Source organism: Pteronotus mesoamericanus, unplaced genomic scaffold, assembly GCF_021234165.1.
Source record: "Pteronotus mesoamericanus isolate MK-2021 breed Mesoamerican mustached bat unplaced genomic scaffold, CSHL_Meso_final scaffold_533, whole genome shotgun sequence".
NCBI lineage: Eukaryota > Metazoa > Chordata > Mammalia > Chiroptera > Mormoopidae > Pteronotus > Pteronotus mesoamericanus.
The window spans coordinates 4,032,053-4,057,829 of NW_026555320.1; the positions used below are offsets into that span (position 1 = coordinate 4,032,053).

At 39.7% G+C, this 25,777-nt stretch overlaps 1 protein-coding gene and 1 non-coding gene across 4 annotated transcripts in view; both read left to right on the forward strand.

Moving 5' to 3' along the window:
* The first annotated feature begins 646 nt into the window (after nt 1-646).
* ARIH2 (ariadne RBR E3 ubiquitin protein ligase 2) overlaps nt 647-25,777 on the forward strand; it is a 45,292-nt gene continuing 20,161 nt past the window's right edge. The window contains exons 1-4 of one of the 3 annotated variants that reach the window (XM_054594773.1): nt 647-802; nt 3,652-3,711; nt 5,044-5,388; nt 18,501-18,540. In XM_054594773.1, coding sequence (XP_054450748.1) covers nt 5,140-5,388; nt 18,501-18,540 — 289 coding nt within the window. In that variant the 5' untranslated portion in view covers nt 647-802; nt 3,652-3,711; nt 5,044-5,139. Of the gene's footprint in view, nt 803-3,651; nt 3,712-5,043; nt 5,389-18,500; nt 18,547-25,777 lie in introns of those variants that run through there. The other 2 variants (XM_054594771.1, XM_054594772.1) reach the window with 2 other exon arrangements.
* LOC129087820 (small nucleolar RNA SNORA42/SNORA80 family) lies at nt 7,971-8,103 on the forward strand. The gene has a single exon (XR_008530943.1). It is a non-coding gene; the product is annotated as a small nucleolar RNA SNORA42/SNORA80 family (small nucleolar RNA).

Consider the following 25,777-nt stretch of genomic DNA (forward strand, 5'->3'; position numbering starts at 1 on the left):
CTCGTGCAGCAGAAACTTGAGTGAGCCTCCGTGGCTCAATCTATCCTTAACAGTTGACAACATGTCCTGGAAAGCATTACAAGTCATAACGGGTAGTTCCTATACTGTTTGAAAAAAGATGTGCAGCAAGGCAGTTAAGATTGTCTTTTACGCTGAATTGGAAGGGGAAGAACTGGACGGCCAATCAGGGTGCTGAGAGGTTCGGCCACCTAGGCGACGGCCTCAAAGTATAGGCGTAATGCGGCCCCGGCGCGCTGACCCAAAGGCCCTGAGGAGAACAACAGTCCTTTATCCACTCCACGGACGTCAAGCTATTATGACCGTGTCCAGCACCGGAATACAAATAGCAACGTGAGGAGTCCATCAGAAAAACGCTCGTTAAAAGTATCCCGGCGGGTGGCGCTCATAGCCGAATGCAGAAAGCGATGCTGTGACTACGCTGCAGTAAGCCAAGCTTTCTAATTTGCGGCTTCCCGCATCCCTCGGAGCTCAGCTTGCCCACCAGATCAGACCCTGAGACGGAGCGCTGCGCTACAAGCAAGCGTCGGCCGAAAGGTAATTATTACTCCGCGCCCGCCGCGACCCCGGCGACCGCCGGTCGACCCCGGTCCGGAAGTGACGCAAACGCGCTGAGCACTTCCGGAGTTACGGAGAACGCTCCGCCGGAGGAAGTAGCGCGGGCCTTGACCGGCGTCGGCCCGCCGCCACCTCCGCCGCCGCCGCGCCTGGGTCCGTTCTCTCTGGTCCGGCCCGATTCAGTCCGGCCCGCCCGGACTCAGCGGCCCTGGGGTCGCGGCCTCCGGTAAGTTTGAGGAGAGAGTTGCGGCCTTGTTTACCGGGCGGGCCGGAGGAGGGGGGTGGGCTCTCAGCGCACCTCCCAAGACTGGCCGGGGCTCCGCCTTCGCCGACGCCCGTGAGGCCCCAGCGCCCCCCGGCAGCCGGTACTTGATCTCAACTACCGCCGCCGTTTGCGGAGGGGCGGCTGAAGTGTACGGCCGAGGCGAGCGAGCAGGCAGGCGCTTGGCGACTCAGTTTTTTTCTCTTCCCAACGCCTTCTCAGCTCGCGGAGAGGTCAGAGGCCATCGCCTCTGACCGACTGGCGCCGGCGTCTCTGGACCCTCCCCAACGGGCGCGTAGGGAAACGCGCCGCCCCCGGGGCTCCCCACTCGAGTCATCGCTGGGAGCTCTCGCAGGGCCGCCCGCGCGGTTAGTTAACGTCTGCCTGTGAGGGGACCCCCAGCGCGTGGGCTCCGTGTCCTCGCAGATACCTCGGCGCCTTGGAAGGTACGGGCGGCCCAGGAGCTGCGCCGCCGCCTCGCCGGACGCCGCTGTGCCAGCCGCGGGAGAGGCAGCAGTCATCTCGGATGACTTCACCTCAGTACTGATTGTTGATCGCTCTGCCCCATGGAACTTTCTGCCCCAGTGGACATATTCTTGACCTTAGCTGTTCAGTAGGGTAGCCACTAGTCACTGGCATTTGACTTGTGGCCAGTGTGACTGTAAAACTAAAGTTTAAATCTTATTTAATTTTTGAGTTAAATTTTTAAAAATCACATGCGGCTAGCAGCTGCTGCATTTGACAGTTCAGACATAGTGTGAGGCTTTAAAACTAAGGTGCTGGTTCATATAATATTTTTATGCCAAATAGTTTTCTCCGGAGATGTAGACTTAATAAAAGACCGTTCAAGGCTAAATGTTATATCTGGAGTAAACATCGTCAGGCTCACCAACAAAATCTCTGTTCTTGTCAACTTTCCGCTGAGAAGCCTTCAGTTTAGACGCTTTAGCCTAGAGTGCGCGCCAGGTCTTTGGCTCTGGGGAAGAGTAATTATTCTTTTCCTGCCTGGGATGTAGGAATAATTAATATCTCAGGAAATTAAAGTGCTGTCATTAACTTAGAAACAATTAAAAATTCAGTGTTTATTTAAGTGTGAACGAGAACACCCAGTAAGTAGAAATGGCGGTCTCCTTTTTCAGGTTCCCTTGTAGGAGGGGACCCTTAAGTTTTCCTCTATTTCTTGAGTATTTAGTCGGTGAGAAGCCTGGGCAACCTGTCAGCCCAAATCCTGGGGAGGAATCCAGAGAAAGCGAAGAGCATTCTCTTCCGTTGTGATTCTGGAGGTAACTTTGGACAATCGTAGGCTCCCCGGAAGGGCGATGGGAAGTTATGAATCACCCGTAGGCCCTGAGCCTGGTGGTTGTATGACGCTGGGCTCTTCTGGTTGCCAGCGGTGTGGTCCTGGGCTTCCTCATTTGTGAGCAGTCGATGATGCCACTTCGTAGGGTTGTGAAGATTTACTGAACAAGACGCAGACCTGAAATTGGGTCTCATTACATGGGAGCTATTGGTAGTGATATTTTGTAGATAGCAATATTCATAGGTCCTGTTTGCCCAGTAAATAGTATCTTACATAAAAATACAAATGAAAAAAGGATTTTAAAAAATCCATCGTTCCTCCACTATTTTGAAAATAATCTTCCACAGTTTTTGGTCAGACTTTGATTTTCATTTAAGTTGTATTTGCCTGTCTGTTTGGAAGTTGTGGGCTCTGGTTTTCAAGAAATCCTAAAGAATTAAGAAACAGACATACAATTTCTAATTGAATAAGCAGGTAGTACCTACTTAGTCTTGAGTAGGAGGATCTGTATCTCTGTGACAGTCAGGTGGCTCTTGAGCATTTCAGAAGAGAGGTGGGGAATGGATGCTGATATTGCCTAGTGGCATCCTGTAGGGGACATTTTTTATTTGAACATACTTTTTTTTTGTGAGTAAAGTGAGATCTGAAATATTGGCAGTATTCAGTCGCGTTAGAGTACCACAACAGAGGTGCTTTTATAGTAAAAGTCCAGTTTTAAGTCAGTTACAATTTACTTTGTCCACACTTAGAATTGAACAATAGGAGTAAGGTGGTTGGCTTTCAAACTGAGGAAGGGAATTGGGTATAAATTTCCATCATCAGTACCCCTGGTTAGATTATTGTCAGCTGTTTACTTTGAATACTTTCCTTTTTTTAAGAAGGCCATGTAACTTGTCAATATAATTGTGACAAATGGATTTCTGTGGCACATACAATACAGTTGACCCTTGAACAATGTGAGGGTTAGGGGCATTGAACCCCTGCGGTCTAAAATCTATGTATAACTTTTTTAAATTGATTTTTAGAGGGAGAGAAACATCGATTTGTTGTTTCACTTACTTATGCATTCATTGGTTGCTTGTATGTGCCCTGACCAGGCATCGAACCTTGGCATATCCAGACGATGCTCTAACCAACTAAGCTACCCAGCCAGGGCTACATATAACTTTTAACTCTCTAAGTACTTAACTAATAGCTTACTGTTGCCCAGTAACATAAATGTTAATTAACACATTTTGTATATTACATGTATTACATCTTATACCATTACAATAAGGTAAGCTAGAGAAAATAAAATGTTAATTATAAAGAAGAGAAAATATATTTACAGTATTTATTGAAAAAAATCCACATATAAGTGGGCCCATGTTCAAGGGTCAGTTATAATTTCATAGTTACTCTGGTCTCTTGCTGTTTGTTTTTCTAAGTATCTTTGCTTTTTAAAAAAATAAATTTGCAAAAGTAGGGTACCAATTAAAAAATATGTAATTAGAATTTTCTCTTTTCATTTTAGATGGAAATTATATGACAGTATTTGGGTGGCATCTTCCTGAAAGATCTTCAAGGATTACAGGTATTTTTAATTTAAAATTTAAGTTCTCTTCTAAAGGAAAAATACCATAGTTCAGTGGTGAACTGGTGGTTCTACCACATAAAACAACTTGTTAAAAATCAAATTGCAAATATTAATTACTGTTCTCTTATGTGATTTTTAAAAATTGGGCATTTATAGGTAATGTCAAACTTAGATTCACTGATTTTTTTTTTTTAAAGTTATAATTAAAATGTGGCTCTACAGTCCTTTAGACTGCTGACATGTTCAGTATACACGCATTTTGTATCTTTGGCCTGTTGTTTTTTTTTTTTTTTTTTTTTTAGTTTATCTACTTCAAATAGACTTTACATTTGTATTTAATCCAGATTTGGTTGTGTAAATTATTTACATACCATTCAATTTAAATGCTCTTGCATTTTAAGGTTGTTAGTTTTTAGATTTAAGTCACTATTTGATACTGTTTCTTGCAAATGATCACTTGAAGTAGTACTTGTGCAGAGAAGTTAATGGGTATTTGCCAAAATCTTCTTTGAGTTGAAGTTAGTACTTGTGATTATTTTGCTTTCTCAACTAGTGTTCTCTGTTCATTTATATGTAATTGAGTAACATTTTGATCTGTGAGCATTTTTCAGTAGCTGTTTTTATTTGAATTTTTCACCCTAAATAGATTCTGGTTTTCCCTAGCCTTGATCCTGCTAAGACAAAGAATATTTGTAGTTCTCCTTCATTAGGTCAATTTCTTTGCCCCTAATTAGGTAACCCTTTTAAAGGATCAGTAAAACCCCTTAAGACTGAGTTAGTTAACCTTGCAGACTAGAGGAAGATGTTGAAGAGCTATGTGGCTTTTTTCCTTTAGTAACTATGCAACTGCGTTCCAGATACTTGAGAGTGGTATCTGTGAAATAGTGATGTTCACCCCGCCCCCCGCTATTATAGTGGAAACTGTGTCCCTACTTATGTACTGTCTTTGTCATCATTAAGTGGAGTGTGATTAGCAAAGAGATTTTAAACTTTGATAGTTCAGCCTTTACGTTGCTTCCCCTGTGGGCAGCTGTGGGGATGTGCTTTTCTCTTAAAGACTCTGGCAGGAAGGACTCATTGACATAGAGCAAACAGCCTTATTTTTTCATGCTGCACCCTTCATGTGAAATTACCATTGTCAGCCACATCTGCCCCTCCAGGAAGGGTTTCCCCTTTGATGGGGTGAGGTAACCTTTATGAGACAGAAGTTGAGAATAGGCCATAGTGAGGGTAGGGCCAGGGTTATACCATTTTAATTCTTGAATGACTTCTGTTACAACTTCTCACAGTGAAAGTAAGTAATACGTATTTTTTTCTTTTTTTCCTTAGAAGACAAAAACACTAATGTATTTGAGAAAGTGGTAAAGATTGGGGGGAGGGGAAAAAACCCTGCTTTCCTGACTTGCAACTTGGCTGGATGCTAAGATGTCTGTGGACATGAATAGCCAGGGGTCTGACAGCAATGAAGAAGACTATGACCCAAATTGTGAAGAAGAAGAAGAGGACGAGGACCCTGGGGACATAGAGGACTATTATGTGGGAGTAGCCAGCGATGTGGAGCAGCAGGGGGCCGATGCCTTTGATCCGGAGGAGTACCAGTTTACTTGCCTGACCTACAAGGAATCCGAGGGTGCTCTCAATGAGCACATGACCAGCTTAGCCTCTGTCCTAAAGGTGAGCAGCGCTGTCAATGCCAAGTGTTATCTCCCCTTAATTAAATCTTAAAGCTTAATATGAGCTGTTGCTAACTAACATTTCCTCCAGACTGATTGAATGGCCCTGTAGCTTGAAAACAAATTTGAGTATATATTGCATCATTTGGACACACTTGATGCATTTACCTTGTTTTCTAATATTTGCATGTCTGAGATGCCCAGATTCCCAGACTGCTGAGAATTAGGAGGGTTAGGGTGGTTTCAGGAAAGATAGACCAGAAGTATGTAGAAGCAGAATTGCAAATTAATACTGGTTTAAGAAAGTGAGTCTTATGAAACTTTTATTAGTTAAGATATGATAAGCATCAGAATCACCATCCTTTACACAGTCCTGTGTGAGTGACTGATAAATGTGTTGAGAAGTATCAAGATAAGCGATTTGCCCTAAATAATCAGTGCCTCTGGGCTAATGACCTCATTTGTTTCATATGCTGGTGACTAATGCTGGAAGAAATCTTATAGCAGTAACTATAAGAATAAAGTAAGTCCTCATAGCTTATGTTTCACTGATTTGAGGGAATTGTTAATATAAAAGTTTTTAAGAATTAATAAAGTTGGTTTTTCCAGCAAGTATATTTTTAATTAAACCTAAACTATGTTTATTGTCTTGCACCTCGGGCCAGTTACTGTCCTCACTATGAACGTTTTGTAGTATGTAATATTGTACTAGCATGTAGTATACTCACATAGAACAGTATGTATTATGAATAATTTTACGATCATGTAGACAATTTCCCAGCATGTTTCTTTCTTTAATGTTGGCCATTATGTGAAAATGGGGATATTTTTCATATTTTACTGTTTCCGTTGACCTTCCTTCAGGAACTTTGTTTTCTGCTCAAATTGAATGTCAGGGATACATTGGGGTGATTTCAACCAAATAATCTTGTTGTTATTTAAATGGAAATAACTAAGGTGTGGTATGTATGGTTTCTCTAACAGTTTATCTACTAGTTTAGGATTTTCCCCCCACGCAGGTGGTCTGAAAAGGCTAATAATACTTTGGATTTAGATACTCAGGGCATTTTAGCAACTAGCTAGAGGCTGAATGCTAGAGGTTTTTTGTAACTTACTCTCAGGAGTGATTGCAGACTTTCTTTTCTGTGCTTAGCAGAAAAAACTGGAGAATGGAGACCCATTGGAACCTCTGGGTTCGGGATTTCTGCGCCATAGCTATAGCAAAGCTGCTGGGACCTATGATTCTAGAGGGCATTGCCCTAGTGAAATGACACACCAGGTTTCTTTCTTCTCCCCCTGAACACCTCTTCCTATCTGGTCAGCTAGCTTCTTTTGCTTTAATCATATTGCCCGGTTATGTACGGTGTTGGTACTTAAAATTAGGAATTGTCAAGTGTGTGGCTCTGTGTTGGACAGTATTAGTTGACTAAGTTCCTCTGAATGTTTCCATCTGTGCATATGAATCCTCAGTTTGTCAGGCCCTCTCTGCCGACTTTCCAGCCGTGCTAGAGAGAAGTGAGGGGCTTAGGCATCTCTTTCCATCTTTTTTTTTTTTTAACTGTGATAAAATATATATAACATAAAACATTTTTTAAAAAGATTTTATTTATTTATTTTTAGAGAGGGGAAGAGAGGGAGAGAAACATCAATGTGTGCGCCCTCGTGGGGACCTGGCCTGCAACCCAGACATGTGCCCTGACTGGGAAATCAAACCAGCAACCCTTTTGGTTCGCAGGCTGGCGCTCAATCCACTGAGCCACACCAGCCAGGGCTATATAACATAAAATTTACCATTTTACATCCTTCCATCTTATTATGCTGACATATGGTCAGCTCTCTGAAAAGCTTTCTCTCCCTAAGAAGCTCTTCCTCACCTTTTAGTCCTTTGGGGCTCCTTCAGAGTCTAACTTATGCTCACCCTGAGCGAGTCTCCTTAAGAACCCCTAGAAAACAGTGGTTGTACCCTCCTTTAGTGTCACTGCCCAGGTGTTACAGCCCATGTGTTTTACCTTTTCCACATATTGTTGTATGATTTCTTCAACTAGAGTGTTACTTATTGGAGGGCAGAAACTGCTTTATATATTACATCCCCTATCATTCCTGTCACAGTGTTTAATCCATAATAGGCATTGATTAATTTTTTTGGATACTTGCGGATTTTGTCAACTGTTGATGATAGTAGCTGATGCTATTGGTGTGAGCTAGATTCCCTAGTCCCTGCTGAACATCCTCTACTATAATGAAAAGGCATTCTGGCCCTCAAGCTCATGAAAAGAAGGAGCAAAAAGAACTTGGAACAGAGATTAAGGAATAAAAAGTGATGGAAGAAAGTTGAAATACAGGAAAGAGTAATAGAAAATGGGGCAAAAAAAAAAAATAGTCTGTGAAAATTTAGATATTGGAAGATGCCCGCCCCTGCCGAGGAGCACGTTAAGATCATTTTCATTCTGGGTCTGGGCAGCAAGGATCCTGGCTCTTTTGGTGGCTTGGCTGCACAGAAAGGGACTCAGTGATGTTCTAAGTGGTTTTGGAATTTGACCAGAGAGGCTAGGCAGAAACAGCATGGTTAAGAATAAAAAAGATTCATGGGTTTGGATTTATGGCAGGCCCATCCTGCTGGGTCTCTCATAGTGTCTCATGCCAGAGCAGACTGTGGCCTTGAACCATTGCTTGGCCTCTGCCCTAGGCTGCCAGCACTGAAGTGGGTTACACAGTGGAAAATAAGTAAATAAAATAAAGGAGTCACATGCAGTCTTCCTCTTTCAGACTGGCTAAAAGCTAGTGTTTTTATTTTTATAATTAGTATTATTTTTGAGGTGGAAGGGAATAATTAAGTGCTAAGTTAACAAAATGGTGTTCACAGGTGCTTTGGCTACAGTAGCTCCCTTGTTGCATGTGTGGCTGTGACTGGAGATCAGTAGTCTGTCGCCCACATTACTGCTGATTTCCCACATTGGTCATGGTGCTGTTTATACGACTCTGTGACATACTGAGATATTGCATTCTTTCGTATGATTTAGGCGCCTTTTGGCTAGTAGGAAATGTGACATGTATGTTGTTTAAAATTACAGTTTTGTGAAAAGCTGTCCATGAACAAAGCTATCAAGTTTGAAGAGTTGCTCGAACTTTTCACTATTAACTCAAGTCTGTGTTACTCGTTTTGTGTGTTGGCAATTGCCTATGGATGAGCCATAGTCTAGCATAAAGTTAAGCCTTTTATTGCCTTTGGGATTTGATGTCTCCAGTAGAAAAACCCCAACTCTGGGAAGCTGAGCTTTTGGTTTAATGAGGGCCTCTGGGCTGAGAGGGTAACTAAGTGTTCATGAGTAAGGTCATTAGTTGAGAATGCCCAGAAAATCAGCTCAAAGGCTGAGGATGGACAACAGAGAAAATGCTTATCTATTACTGGGGGGAAAACCACTATTCAAATAATGGCAAAACAAGAAGCATTGTTTGCACAAGAGCTATCATCTACAGAAGTGTAATAGAGATAAGATGTTTGCCAAGTGAAGTATTGTGTTGTAGGAGGGGAAAATCTGACAAATATTTTTAGTGATCATACATGAATCTTTAAAAGAAAAGTTTCCTTTTTAAACACTTTTTTATGAAACAAAGATTATTTTACTGTTATTGTTATAGATGAGAGAGACCTTTTCTAGTAATAACAGGCATTTTTAATACAATACTTGTAATAGTTAGCTAAAAAGAATTTTGTCTTTCAGTGAATCCTGTTAGTACTGTTCCATGAAACTCAGGAGGCATTTGCTATCAAGCTGCTCAGGAAGGGGCTCAACCGTGGTAGAGTCCCAGGTGGAGCTCAGGCCACTTTCCTGGGTGATGGAACAGAAGTGTCTACTGCAGTGTGAGCTCCTTCTCTCAGCAGCATGTTGGGGGTATATGTGTGTGCGGGGGGAGGGGGGCGCCCCACAGTGTTGTATTGGGCCCCACCCAATTGCTTAAGAAGGGAGAAGAGATCATTTACTTTGGGCTAGATCTAATGTACAGTGAGCTATCTGAGCTTTGTGTTGACAGGAGAACCTTGAAGGTTTGGTAGAAGGGCAGTCAGGTTACTGAAGTCCAGACCCAGTGATTTGATAAGCGTGAGGATAGGAAGGTTACCTTCTGGGCTGGGGTGGGAGACTAAGGTGTACAAATGAACAAATTGTGGAGGATCATAAATGCAATCTGAAGTGTCTTTACCATTGGGAGGAAGGAACAGATTTTTTAAACCTCCACACTGAACTTTGCGCTGCTCACTTCTCAAGCATCTGCTCGCTTTTCAAGCCTGGTATTCCCCAGGTAGGATTGGAGAAATATGCTGGTTATTTTAAGTGTTTTTATTACCATTCTTCTTGGTCTCTGAATTGCTGTGTTCACTGCAATAGAACTGGGAAAATGTTCCCAAGAACTCTGTTCTACCCCCCCTCTTGCTTGAATTTGTTTTAGTTTGTTATTCAGCGAAATATGGCTGGAAAATGTTTTAAGATTTTTTTGTGGATTGTTATTTCCCTTTGTGGATGAATCATAATGAGTTTTCAGAGCTTTTGATTCTTAAGTGCAGAAGTCTTTATAGTCCCAGTTTCAAAACAACCTGGTTTCTATGCATTTGCCACTTTTAACAAGCAATTGATGTTCTTAACACAAAGTACCTCATATTTAGTCTTTCACTAAGTGGCACTAAGTTCTTTTATATCTGACAATGCCTTAAATTTTATTTATTAAATCAACTTTTTTATATGCTGATGTAGCTGAATATTAAGGCTTTTATTTTTACTTACATATTTATTATATATTTTTTTTGTTATTACTATTCAGGGTAAAGTAACTTTAAGCTGGGCACAGTAACACTGTTTGTGTGCTGAGCAGCCATCTGATTTCTATTTTTATGACCTGATGTCAGGTTCCTTTGCATGCCTGTATCTTGGTAGAATCTAGATTGAACCCCTGTGTTCCAAATAGTTGGTTCTTAGTGGGTGTGTTGACATACTTCATAATGCTGTAAGTCTAGAAGTCTGATATGTATTTTATTGGAAATGTATAAATTTATTTTTAAAAGGGAGATGAGAAATGTCCAAAGTGACATTGAGAATTGCCTGAGTAGAACTAGTGCTGGAGTCGTCCCTGTCCTGCCAGTTTACAAAGGTTATTGTCATCATTGACTTCGTGTGCTCACTGTGTACTTGGCACCACACACAACATGCTCACTGCCTTCCAGAAAAGAAGCTCTTCATCAGAGTCAGGGCCAGCTTTCATTCTAGTCTTTTTGTTGTGCTTCCACACTACCTTGGGAACCATGTAAAAAACCATGTGTAATCAAGGGGTGATTCTAATCCCACACATGTATCTTAATCCTGGATTTATTTATATTTAATTTTTTTGTTGATGTTATTGCAGTGTTAAAGAATATCATTCATAATTCCATTAACCTAAAATTAATTTTCCTCCTTGTTTATTCTTCAGATATTGTCCATATTCATACATAATATAACTATGCTGTGATTCATTCATTCATTCAACCAGTATTGTCAGACCTACTATGTGTCAGGCACTGGAAAAATTAGCTGTGAACAAAATAGTCAAAAATCCCTACCCTGGTCAATATTACATTCCAGTAATCAGTATGTACATGTATTTTCATGTATATTTCAGACATTTCCTCATTTTTACTTCATTGTCAGATTATTTTAAATGACTGTATAGCATACAATCTTGTTCTTGAACCATAATTTGCTCAAGCTTTCCCCATTGGGCATTTAGGTGAATACTTATGTGTTACAGCTGTTACATTGGAATGTTATATTGTTGTAAGCATTTTCATGGAATGTGGCTTTTGTGTATGTTGGAACTTAGCCAGAGCCTTGGCTAGTAGTCAGCTGATTGGGTTTTGGTCCCTTTTCAACCATTTAATATAATGTGATCTTGGGCAACTTTTTCAATATCTCTATGCTTTAGTTTTCTCATCTATAGAATAATAATAATACTTCCTTTAGAGAGTTAAATGACATCATGCATGTCAAGTGCCTGGCACATCAGTGTTCAAGTAAATGCTTGGTTATGGTGGAGGGCAAGAGCAGAGCAGTGGGAATGTTGTTTTCACATGTTTGCTGGGGTTCCTTAAAACGCTTTCTCAGGATTGTGCCGTTTGAGTCGTGGGGTGCGAGCCACATGGAGGAAGGCTCTAGGTGACATATTGCTGACTGATGCCTCCTAGTGTGCTTGTGGTATTTGGGTCATGTACGTTGGATTCTTTTGCCTTCATCCAGAGCCTCCGGTGCCCTTCTCCTGGGGCTCACTAATAAGAAAAGTAAAAGTTACGCAAACTGAATTTTGAATTGGGACCAGGAAAAGCATACAGGGATATATATATATAGTCTGTCAGTTGTGCCTACTTTCTGGTTCGCTGTGGTGTTTGGTTTCGTTCCTTGCATTGACAGCACTACTTGATTAAATGTTTAGTTGATTTCGGGGTCCTTGTTACTGAGGTAAACCCCACCCCACCCCGCCACTTTAACTTTTTCCTCTGTCTCTAGCTCTGTCTCCCTGGCGCATGCATGCCCTCTCTCCCCTCTCATTTATATTTTACTTTGTCCTTACCTCTACTACTCTAGGAAAATTTTAAAGGATTAATTATCTGCCCAAAAGAGGGAAGAGTTGTAGGAAAGATTTGAGAAAGGCAAAAGCTTCTTATGTTGCTTCTTCTGAAATGTGTCCACCCTGTGGCTTGATCTTAAACTGACATTAATTGTAAGCATTTTTAAGCTTTTCTTGGAACTCTCTGTCACAAACCTTTATAAACATGAACTGGTTTTACTGCGGTAACTACAAGTTATCAACCATAAATAGAGGGAAAAAAACAGGCAGGATGAATGAGAGGTTTGTTTGAAGATTTTAACAGGAAAACAAAACTGTTCTTAAAATTGAACAAAGAGTGGTCCCTGTATCTGGGAAAATTACTCTTTGACTAGCAATTTCTTTTCTGGCCAGTATTTGCTCTACCCACTCTCATCCGTTATTGTAGGCTTTTACCCATCTCTTCAGTGCTCTCACAATTTATTTTCCAACATCTGTATTTAGCCTTGCCTCCTTTTGCAAGAAATAACTCCAATGCCATTAGACTTTGCTTCTTGGATTCTCTATCTTAATTGTTGATACCACGATTCACGAAGCTGGAAACTGAAGAGTTGCCCTTAACTCTTCTCCCATGAAGCCCTCCTTGATTCCCATGGTACAGTTGGGCACTCTTGTCTCTGTACCACCGTGTGCATGTTTCTTGGTATGTATTTGGACTGGTTGTACATTAGTGCTTTATAAACCAGGGCTTGAACTCTTTGAGATAGAGGCCTACATTTTTTTTCTTTGCATAATAGCACCTACCAAAATGCCTGGTTATGTTTTGTTCTCAGTAAGTGTTGCTTATTGTTAATCTGATTGTGTAAGCCCAGTCAATAAATCCAAAAGTTGAGAATTAACCAAGAGCTCTATTTCTGTATGTTCTCATTTGCAAATAGAGGACATGCTTGTCAAAGGGCTTCCATGAAGCCAGCGGATTTCTAAGTAGAGATAGGATATACTTAATGGATGTATGGTTCCCATCTTGGGGTGCATGTCAAAATTAGTTTGGGCAGTTCTGATATAGAAGCCTGAACTGCATGCAGATGTAATGAAACAGACTCCTAAGAGATGAGATATTTTACATTATTCATGTGTAAGTACAAAAAATAACGTGTAATGATTCAGGTTATCAAAGTGTGGAGGGAAGAGTGCGTCCTTTCTTTGGCTGTTGAAAGGATGGATGTGTCCCACATTCATAGTGTCCTGGTTTTGTAACCAGAGTGGGAATAGATATCTACTACCCCACTACTATCAAGTTGGATAGGTTTCCTGTAGTACTTTTGATGTCCAAATATACTTCCATAGTTCAATGATTATCAAGGTAAAAGTGAGTTCTTATGTTCATGTTGATAATGAGTAGTTGTAAGAATGACTAGTAGTATCTGCAATCATAAATACAATGTGAATGTTTTAAAAGTTGTGAATTTAATGACACTGTAGTGGAGCACAGTCCAATTTTTTTTTTTTTTTTTTTGTCTGCTTATTGATACTGGTTTCTGCTTCAAAATGGTTGACCACCCTCATATACCTTTGTCTTCCATTCATTTGTTGTTGTTTTAAGGTTTTATTTATTTTTAGAGAGAGGGGAAGGGAGGGAGAAAGAGGGAGAGAAACATCGATCCATTGCCTCTCTTACCTACCCCAACTGGGAACCCAACCTGCAAGTCAAGCATATGCGCTGACCAGGAATCAAACCTGAGATGTCTCGGTTTGCGGGCAGTGCCCAACGATCAGAGCTACACCCATAGGGCTCCCTCCATTTGTTTTTATTTGTCTGGTATTCAGATGTCTGCAGCAGTTTTATTAATGTACGAGCCAAAAACTGGAAACAACCCAAATATTCACAGACAGATGAATGAACAAATAGTGGCATGCCTGTAGAACAACATACTTCTCAGCAGTATTAAAAGAATGAACTGCTCATATAAGCATCATAGGTAAATCTCAAAATAACTATGATGCATGAGGGAACTCAGGGGGAGCAAAGAGTAAACACTTTATGATTTCAATTATATAAACATCTAGAAAATGCCAACTAATCTGTTGTAAAGGAAAGTAAAGCAATGCTTGCCTGGAGAGTTGGGGAAGGCAGGGAGAGAGAAATTATTAAAGACCGTGAGGTAAATACGAGGTGCTCCTCCATTTTTAAATATTATGAAAATAAAAGTAAAGGCATATACGTGTTATAAACCCATAATAACAAAGAGAACAGGTTGTGGGGACATCATTGTACATTGAAACCAGTTTGTCCAGCAGATCTTTGAAGAGGCTGTGGACTCTGGTATGACTGACAAAAGCTAAAAGGTATAGGGGTGCTGCAAACGGAGGGGATTAATTAAATGTGTGTATGTAGAACAGTCAGCCCAGCCCCCACCTTGTCTGGGCAAAATAGTCTCCCCATTTTCACGAAGTAGAATAACCTTGGGAGAAAAAGGGTTCTTAGAGCATGTAAGATTGGCTGACCTCATTGGTGATTTTGGAGGCCCTTGAGTCTGCTGGATCACCCTAAAGAAAAACCTGTCAGTTGACAGGCTCTGTTCATGTACACAGTTAGGGTTGGTTTTCCTGACATACACATAACCGTCCCCACCTTTTAAAACTGTATTATTTGCCTAAAATTAACCATTTTAAAGTATACAATTCAGTCACATTTAGTACATTTATAGTGTTGTACACCTGTCATCTTCATCTAGTTCTAATACCCAAAAAGGAAAGCTGGTGCCCATTAAGCATTTACTCTCCACTTTTCCCAGGCACTGGCAACCACAAATCTGCTTTCTGTTTCTATGGATTTACTTATTTTATATATGTCATATAAACCATGCAACGTATGACCTTTTGTATCTGGTTGCTTTCACTTAACATAATGTTTTTGAGGTTTATCCAAGTTGTAGCATGTATCAGTATTTCATTCTTTTTTTGGTAACCCTTAGTTTTCTAATGTGAATGGCTAAGCAAGAATCACCAGATATTGAAGAAAACATGCCAAATGAAAGAGAAACAGAAAAATTGATCTTAGGGGAAACAGACCATTAGATAAATTTGCTCACTTTTAAAAGCACACTATTTAGTGTTCTCCAAGATATTCAAGAAGATGTGGCATTTATAAAACAGAGGCCATCAGGAAAAAACAGTCAAAAAGAGCCTGTGAAGATTAATTATATATTTGCCAAGTTAAAAAAGATTTTGTAGATAAGATAAAATCAAGAAAATTTCTCAATACAGGCAAAAAAAAAAGTGAAAAAAAGAAACATAGAGGATCAATCTAGAGATGCAACATCTACTAGAATTTTGGGGAAGTGAGAACAAAATATTGCAAGAAGGAAAATACTAAAAACTGTAAGAAGAAAGTTTCCAAGAGCTAGAGAGAGGAGTAGTCTTAATATTGAAAGAGGACTCATTGCCCAGAAGAATAAAGGAAGACCCACTGCTAGAATTGTCACTGTGGCATTTCAGAAAAACAAAGATAGACAGAAAACCTAAAAGTTTCCATAAAGATATGCCAGTCTTCTAAAAGAAATGAGAACCAGATGTCTCATTGGCAACAGCCTTCAAAGTCCTGAGGGAAAATGGTTTTGAACCTAGAATTCTATCATTCCAAAATAAACTCATTTCCAGACATCAAGGACTTCCTATATTTACTTCCCTTGTAACTTTTCTGGTATATTTACTTGCAGATGAAAATTTTAAAAAAGGAAGATAAATAATTCCAGATACAGTTAACTAATCTGGTAGTCCACTGAAAAGTCTCATGATGTCACCTGTACAGTAGGTATGCAAAGCAGCCCGCATTTGAACAGAATTTTGGTGGGATCCAAGAAAAACTTTCAGGAATAGGAATGGGGTAGATTCCAAGCAACAGGCAGAATGAAGAAGTGGAAGATGGTTGGGATACGCTGAAGAAACCATAGGACTCTTTACAAAGGACAAGGGAATTAGAATTCCTACACAAAGCAAAAAAGCTACACAAAAAAATCATGAGCCAAATATAAAGCAAACACATATATGGCACAAGTATGAATAATTGGCGGCAACTAAGATAATCTATGGACATTCTCTTTTGAGTGGCCCAAGGGTAGTAATGCTGGAAGCTTAAGAAAGAAAATTGCAATTCTGGTCTTGTAAACGAGGCCTTAAAGTTACAAAGGTAATCGATAGAGGAACTGAAAATAGTGATGTAAAGATTGAACAGGCTTGGAAGGGAGAGGTAGGGAGTGGTACAAGTAAACTATGTCTGATAGAGAATTATGGGTGTGCTCAGTGACGTTGGTAACAACCAGAGGACCCTAGAAAAATGAGTGGTAGAGATTTCTTCTGGATAGGAAGCTTGGGAGGATGGGGGTTGAGGGAAAGACTGGTGTGGCAGTGTTGTTCTTTTTCATCAAAGTGCTTTTTGTGAGCCATTTGATTTTTTTTGTTCATTGATAATTGGAATTTGTTGATTCCCAATAAACAAGTGTTTTCTGAGTGTCTTCTGTTGTTTTAACTTTTAGATAGATGGTAAAAATGATGGGGGGAAATAGTTTAATCTCTGTCATAAAGTAACTTAAACATCTCTTTGCCTTTAGTTTCTGCCCCCTCATTTTTTTAGAATGGTGAAAGAGGAGGTATAAATAAGTAAAACTTTTTCAACTTCTATTTCATATTTTTCTTATGTATGGAGTAAAACCACCATTTTGATTATCTTGCTGTGCTGAAAAACTTTAAAGTGGCTTCTCCAGCCTGAACTCCTTCCTATTGCTCCCCTCCCCAACTCAAGTTTGATTTTTGCCTCCTCAGACCTGTCAGCATCTCTGTCCTTCTTGCAACCCACACAAGACCTCTTGGCCCTCAACCTTTTTTTTTTTTTTTTTTTTTTTAAACCTTCTTCGTAACAGCTGTATCTGGCTTCTTCCTGCATCCTCTGTGAGCTTGGAAGACCTTGGTGTCTGCCAAGGCTAGGAGGAGGGGATGGGTGTGTGGTGACTTCAGACTAGACTACAAGAGACGGCAGCACGGGCATTGTCCCAGGTGGTTGGGTATGGCACAGGAGGAAATTATTTTTAAAAATCTACATCCTCAAGGAGCTTCCATTCTGATGGAGTTTTACATGAACAGAAAGGTTATAAAAATAACGTTACATGTTTTGAGCATCGCTACGGATAGCAGTCGGTCACTGTGTCTTTGAAACATACTGTTGTAGTCTGTGGCTCTGTCAGTAAGATGGCCTGGTCTCTGGAGGAGGGACTAGGATGGAACTGCCTAGATAGTATTTGGTATTCTCTCTCCTTTACCTCTCTTCATAGTAGCAGTAGCTAGAATAGACAGAGCACTCTTTGAAATCATTTTTGAACAAGATGGGCTTGTGGCTGCAGGAGCATGGTAGGAGACTTGGCTTTTAGTCCTACTATGTGCAGTTCATTAGATAGTAACTCCTTGGTTTGCAGAAATGATGGTCATCTTGCCTATATGGCATCCCCATTCCTAGAAGGGGCTGTAAAAAGCATTTTGTACTAAGTACTTCCCAGAGGATTTTCATTGAAATGCACCCTGAAAGATACGCTGGCTGGGATTTACTTCACAATAATTTAGAGGGTAGGGGATAGGGGAGGTACAGACACAGTGGGCCTGGCCGTGAGTTGATGTTGGAGATGGGTAATGGGTACATGGGTTTCATTACACTCTTCACTGTTGTAGATGCTTGGAATTTTTTTTAAAAAGTACCCTCTTGGTCAAAAAATGCTGACTTTTATATTTTTGCTTTGTTGTGTTTTGCATAAAAAACTAGGTCTAGGGTTTTTTTGGTATGATTTTACTGATCAGAGATCATACTAGGACTGAATTAAGGTTAAAATGGAGAGAAAATTTCAAATTTGTATTTGTTAATCATATTTTTTTAAAGCATGTGTAACATGTGGGTGCCTTGATTACATGTCAGGCCTTCCTCCATGGAGACCTTTAAATAAAAAGTGAAAGGAAGCAAAATTATGATCAGGTGCCAGAGAGCTTACCTTTCAGAGGCTGAGTGTGTAAGTGTGGGAGAGGTGGAGGCCTACCACTTAGTTTAGACTTTAGGGATAAACCTTGCCTAAGGTCAGGGCCCTCTGGGGCCCACTTACCAACACCATTGCTGCTGATTTTGCCCCATTCTAGGCTGGTGTTCACTTACTCCTTTGTCTTTACTTTAACCTTGTTTCTTCCTTTTACCCTTTAGTATCTTCTTGCCTCACCCTCAATCCCATAAGACCTGAATCCATCCATCTTGATTTTGATAGGCTAGTTTTTCTATATCACCTTCCTTTCTACCCCAGGCCCAGAAGCTGGCCCATAGTAATTCACTCCTTTCCTTCATCTCTGCTGTGAAGTGAATGACTACTAGTGTTAACAAATGCCATTGGACCACAAAGTGGCTTAACACAGGCTGAGGCATGGAGACGCATTCGTGTAGCCTTAAAAGATTTCAGGCAGTTGGCAAGTAAGAATTCTAAATAAAAATTGAAACTACCACCTGTATTTTTTCAGGCCGTTGATGCTCACTGCCATCAGCTGCATCCTCCCTATGGCACTGGTAAGTGTGGGAAGGGCTGGTGACAGTTTTGGTGGGCTGCTGGATTTCTTTTTCCTGGGGGAGAAATCTGTTTGCAAGCTGTGTTGTTAACTTGTTCCTGAGGGCTGGACAGAGTGAACCAACTATAGGAGACTAAAAAGAGGAAGAAGCAACTGATCATGCTCCTGGGTTTCCTTGGGGAACTATTATCAGAAGCAGAGGCTATTCAGTGTGTGCCTTGATTCTTATATATATTTAGCCAGTTCTGTGCATTATTTTGAATAATAAACATATACTATCCAAGTGCTCTGGGATGTCAAGTAGCAACTGTTAAATTTCCTGAAATTCTTAAAACATTTTTCCTCAAAGATGGATGTTGGCTATGTAGAGACAGGGTACAGAATGTTGTGTGTACTGTTTCCTTCAGTAGCAGGATTTATCTTTCTCTGGTATTTCAAGTTCTTTGTGGTCAGGGGATCAAGAAATGTTTGTTTCAATGATTAATATAAAATTCTGATAGAAACTTGACTTTTGTTAGGGGGGTGGCAGGGGAGGGCTTGGTGGAAACCAGAGAAGAAACTTGTGACTAACAAACCTCAGATGGACTTGGGGGCCTATGATTTGAAAAACTTAACAGAGTGCTTTCTGCTTATGAACCTAATGGAGAAAAGACATACAATAAAGTTGAAACAGGTTGGGACAGCAAGTCACAGAGTTGCTAAAATATGAGCTGATAACCAAATTGTGCTGAAAACCAAGTTGCTTTCTGGAGTTGCCTTATACAAGCTTCTGAAATCCTTCAGCTGTCTCCTGCTGATGAGTGTCTCAGAGGCCACACAGATTCAGAAGTTTTATCTTACCAAGGTGGTCTCCATTCCAAGCCAGCAGTTTAATGTTTATACTATTTCATTTCTCTGTCTCTGAAGCACTTAGATGATAGGAAAAAAATTGCTCCAGAATGGCTAATGAAATGCTGTGGACTTTTGCGCTTTTAACCATGTTGTCAGGAACTCCTTGCCGGTAACATCAGCTAAAGCATTCATAAACAGTATCTTTGGCCCATATCCTGGATTTCCCCTGGACCCCTACTCTTACCTCTCCCTCCTCCCCCAGCCCTGCTTAGAAAACAGGGATAGAATTGTGTGGCACATTTACTGTATTTTTTATTTAAGGTTTTAAAAATTGATTTTAGAGAGAGAAACATTGATTTATTGTTACACTTATTTACGCATTCATTGGTTGATTCTTATATGTGCCCTGACTGGGGATTGAACCTGCAACCTTGGCATATTGGGATGACACTAACCAACTGAGCTACCTGGCCAGGACCACTGCATTATTTATTTATTTGATTGATTGATTGATTGATTTTAAAGAGGGGAAAGGGGAGAGAAAGAAATATTGATTTGTTGTTCCACTCACTTAATGCATTCATTGTTGATTCTTGTATGTACCCTTACTGGAGATCAAACCCACATCTTTGGTGTATCAGGAAAATGCTCTACCTGGCCAGGGCCACTATGTTCTTTATTTAAAAAAAGAAAAGAAACAAACAGGAGAACCTGACTCTGCAGCATCAGTCTGCTCCTTTAGGTATCTATGTACAGGTGATAACTACTGAACATGTTTGGGAGCCTTTATCAGGGAAATATCTGTTGTGTCCGTCCTAAGCACAGAATATAGAGGATAACATAAAATGTTTGCCTGCAACCTTTGGGAAATATTACTGACCAGCAGCAAAGTTCTTTTTGACATGCATGTAGCTAAGTGCTGCTTTCTGAAATAAAGATCTGGAACCATACGAGGGTATTGAAATTGTAAATGCAATGGCAAAACAGAGTCAGATTAGATTGGTAATGCAGAGCAGTGTCTAGGGTAAATGACAACAGGTAACTCCACGGTCCTTTTAAGCTGGAGGGGAGGCTCCCCCCCGAGCTTCCGGCCCATTACGGGTCAGGTTTGAGGGCACAAGAGAGAGAAAATGGGCACGGTAGATGGGCTGCATTTGGCTTCTGCTCTCACCCCGTCTTTGACCCTGTGAAAGCCACCTCTGGACCTGTCAGAGACCTGAGGGCCCCTTTCAGTCTTTGATGAACTTTATACCACATTTCATCCTTCCTTTCCCACCTTTTCCAGCTCTCAGCAAAAGTGAGATAGGAATTCCTTGGGGCTCATACTTACACTGACCAAGGCTTCAGAGGAATGTGATTGCTCAGAGACAGGCCAGGGAGTTAGAGGCAGGCTTGAGAGCTCTACGTTGCAGACTAACATTTAAGGAGCTGACGTGCTGAGAGCAGAGCATCCAATGGAACACTAAGAAGGTTAGTCTGGGAGGTTGAGAGGGAGTCAGAAGGTGTTGTGAAGTGATCAGCATTGCAGACTTACGTGGAAGTTTTATCTATTTATTTTAAAATTCATTCAGTATAATCAGTTGACCTTTAGTCAAAACTATGTTAAAACTCTTGAAGTAGAGTTTTTCATTTTGAGAAGTAGGTCACAGTAGGGTCAACCCTTTCTTTACTGTGATATTTGTTTATGCAAGTGATTGCCATTGAATTGAATTTGGTAAACTTTTCCCCTGACTTTGATTATGAAAAGTTTAAAGCATACGAAGAAGTTTAAAGAATTGTACAGTGGGCATCTATATTCCTGTCATCTAGATTATATAATTGCTAAGTTTTACTACATTTGCTTTATCATATACTATCCATCCATCAATTTTATTTTTATATAACTTTATTGAAGAATTGTTTACATTTTATTAAATTCACCCATTTTAGAATGTACTGGTAGATGAGTTTTAGTGAACTCTAAACATGCAGGTGTGCTGCTATCACCACAACTTGAGTTGTAGAATATTTTCTTCATGTAAAAAAGTTTCCTTGTGTCCATTTGCAGTCAGTCCCTACTCCCAGCACCAGGGAACTAGACCATTTTTCAGTCTCTCTAGTTTTTGCCTCTTCTAAAAATTTCATATAAATGAAATCATACAATATGTAGTCTTTTGTGTCTGGCTTTCAGTTAGTATGATGTTTTTGAAATTCATCCATATTGTGTCAGGTCAGTAATGCTTTCCTTTTTGTTGTTGAATAATGATTTTCCATTATATGGATATACCACATTTTGTTTATCCATTATTCATTATTAGATATTTGGATTGTTTCCAGTTTTGGGCTATTATGAAATATGCTGCTATGACCATTCACGCCCAGGGCTTTATATGGACATATATTTTCATTTCTCTTGTATAGATATGTAGGGATGGGATTGCTAGGTCAGATGGTAAGTATATGTTTAACATTTTAAGAACGTGCCAGATTGTTCCTCAGGGTCACTCTGCTATTTTACATCCCCGCCAGCATTAAAGAAGGGTTCTTCACATCCTTCCTGTCACTTGACATTGTCAGTCCTCTGAGCTATAATCATTCTAGTGAATATGAATTGGTATCTTGTGGTTTTAATTTGCTATTCCCTAATGAATAATGATGTTGAGGATCTTTTCTTTTGAGTATTTGTTATTCATATTTCTATTTGGTATTTGACCTATCCAAATCTTCTGCCTATTTAAAAAAAATTGGGTTTGTCTTACTAAGTTGCATGAATTCTTTTTATAGTTTGAATTAAGTCCTTTATCAGATAAATAATTTGCAGTTATTTTCTCCCAGTCTGTGGCTTTTCTCTTCCATTTCTTAATGTCTTTGAAGAGTAAAAGTTATTTTGATGAAGTCCAGTTTATCGATTTTTTTCTTTTAAGGATTGTGTTCTCATTATTGTATCTTAAGTAATTTTTGCCTAAACCAAGGTTGCAAAGATTTTCTTATAGAAGTTTTATATTTTTCAGTTTTACATTTAAATATGTGGATTATTTTGAGTTAATTTTTTTTGCGTGTGTTACGAAGTAAGCATCTATGTTCTATGTTTTGTTTGTTTTGTGTAATGCTGTTCGGTCATTCCAGAACCATTTTTTGAAAAGGCTGTCCTTTTCTCCATTGAATTACTTTGGCACCTTTGTTGAAAATTAACCATAAATGTATGAGTTTACTTCTGGACTCTCTTCCCTTTTATTGATCTATATGTCTGTTTATAAGCCCCACTGTCTTGATTACTGTATCTTTATAGCAAGTCTTGAAGTCAAGATGGTGTTAAGTCCTCCAACCTTATTCTTCTTTAAGATTGCTTTGGATATTCTGGGTTCTTTACAGTACCACAGATTTTGGGATCAACTATTAATTTGTACCAAAAATACCCAACTAAGTTTAATTGCCATGTTCAGTCTGTTAGTGTTATCCAGTATGGTAGATGTGACCACATGTAGGCATGGGGCATTTGAAATGTGACCTTTTAAAATTGGTATGTATTGGACTTTGAAGACTTAGGTTAAAAAATAATGTAATATAATTCATTTTTTGTGGATTACATGTTGAAATAATATTTCAGATATTCTGGGTAAAATTAAATGTATTAAAATGCATTTTACTTGTTTAAAGTTTTAGTTTTCATTTGCTGCTGTGAAGAAATACATTTGATTTTTGTCTGTTGACCTTATATTTTGTTACCTTACTAAATTTATTTATTAGTTCTAGAAGTCGTTTTATAGATTTTTTTTTTTTAAAGGGTTTTCTGCATGAGCCCTGGCTGGTGTGGCTCAGTGCATTGAGTGCCACCCTGCAAACCAAAGGGTTGCCAGTTTGATTCCCAGTCAGGGCACATGCCTGGGTTGTGGGCCAGGTTCCCAAAAAGGGTCAGGGAAGGGGGGAGCAGGGGACCAGCAAGAGGAAACCACACATTGATGTTTCCCTCTCTTCTGCCTCCCTTCCCTTCTCTAAAAATAAAGTCTTTTAAAAAGAGAAAAAAAAAATAAGGATTTTCTGCATGAACAGTCATTTTAGGGAATAGAGACAGCTTTGCCTCTTCATTCCAGTCTCTTATTCTATCTTTTATTTTATGTTTTTCTTTTTCCTTGCTTTATTGCCCTGGCTATGGCCTACAGTATACTGTTAATGAGATGGTGAGTAGTTATCCATGCCATTTTTCTGATCTTAGCATTCACTCTTTCATCATTGAGTGTATATAGCTTTCATAGGTGACCTACAATAGATTCAGGCAGTTTACTTTTCTCTCTAATTTGGTGAGAATTTGAATATTGAATTTTGTCTGTGGGTTTTCTGCATCTACTGAAATGATTATTTGTTTTTCTCCCCTTTATTTTGTTAATTTGGTGAGTTACATTAGGAGTTTTCAAGTGGTAAATTAGCCTTCCATTCCTGGGGTAGAACTACTTGATTATGATACACTGTACTTTTTCTGTATTGCTGGATTTAATTTGCTGAAATATTCGGAGTGATTTTTGTGCCTGTGTTCATAGGAAATACTGATTTAATTTTTGTTTTATTTTTTGCTTTTCTTGTTGTATTTTTGTATCAGGGTTATGTTAACATCATAAAATGACTTTGTAAATAGTACTCCTTCCTACTGTAGTTTCCAAGTGTTTATGTAAGATTATTATTGATCTTACACAAATAAGATTCGCAGTCAGGGCCTGGAATTTGGTGAGAAATTATTTTTATCACAAATTCAATGTTTTTAATAGATACAGAGCTGTTCAGTTTTTCTTTTTAATTTTGTGTCAGTTTTGTTAAGTATTTTTTTCAGGGAACTTGTCAGTGTCATCTAAGATATCAAATTTATTAGATTATTCATAATATTTTCCTTTTTTATTTCTTAAAAGATTTTGTCTTTTTACTTTTTAGAGAGAGAAGATGGGAGGAAGAATAAGAGGGAAAGAAACATCAATGTGCAAGAGATTCAGAGATTGGTTGCCTCTTACATGCCCCCACCTGGGGACCTGGCCCACAACCTAGGCCTGTGCCCTTACTGGGAATCGAACTGGTAGCCTTCTGGTTCACAGGCTGGCAGTCCATTGAGCCACAGCAGCCAAGGAAAGGCTGTTTTCCTTTCAATTATAACATTTGTAGGGGTAGTCTCTCTTTACCTGTTTTGGTAACTTGAATTCTCTTTTTCCTTAAGCTCTAGCTAAAGTTTGTATCGACTTTATTGAGTTTTTGAAAGAATCAATTTTCAAACTGTTAATTTTCACTGTTGGATTTTATTTATGTTTTTATCTTTATTCTTTTCGCTTGCTTTGAGTTTAGTCATCTTTTTCTAGCTTAAGGTCAATCTTTATGTAATTGATTTTTGGACCTTTTCTAGTATAAACATTTATGGTAGTAAATTTAGCTGCATCTCACAAATTTTATTATGCGACATTATTATCATTCAGTTCAAAATATTTTCTAATCTTTCTTGTGATTTCTTCCTTGATATGCAGGTTTTATAGAAGTATGTTCTTCAATTTCCAAATGTTCACTACAAAGATGGGCATTCTTGGCAGAGAACAGTTTAGGAAGTGTACAGGGGTGCAGGAATCCCTAGGTGTATTGTCAGACTCTGGGAAAGGGAATTCAATGGTGTGTCCTGTTGACTCTTCAACTAAGGGCCTAAGATGTGTCTCATTAGTACTAGAGAGCAGTGATCGATTTTAAACAGGGTGGGAACTGATCCTGGTGAGATGTAAGAACTCTGTAAGAGTTGTCTATTATTGTACCATTACATCAGGGCTTCACGAAGCTCAGTTTGAGAATTTTGGCATGAAGGGGTTCAGACAATAAACAGGCATGTAAATACAAGGTGCTTTTCTATTGTCCGGGTGGTAAGTGAGGCTTTTCTGATGGGCGTGCTTAGGAAAGGCAGGTGTGAGATGGGGCGGTGTAGAGCGGTGATGATGGGAGAGGGTGAAGTGGTAAGGAAGAGTGAGACGCAGAGAAAAAGGCCAAGGATTCCAGCTTGAAAGGTTGTGGGTGTGTGGTTCTCCCAGTGCCAGGATGGGCATACCATTTTGAGTGTAAGCATATCTTGGAAACATTGCAGGTGTGGTTCCAGATTACACAGTAAAGTGAATATTACAATACAGTGAGCCTCACGCATCTTTTTATTTCCCTGTGCATATAAAAGTTGCTACATAAAACTGTAGTCTGTTGTGTGCATTGGCATTATGCCTTTTTTTTTTTTTTGAGGATTTTATTTCTTTTTCGAGAGAGGAAGAGAAACATCAGTGTATGTTTGCCTCTCAGCGTGCCCCCCCCCCGGGGACCTGGCCCAAAACCCAGGCATGTGCCCTGACTGGGAATTGAACTGGTGACCCCCTTTGGTTCATAGACCGGCACTCAATCCACTGAGCCACACCAGCCAGTGT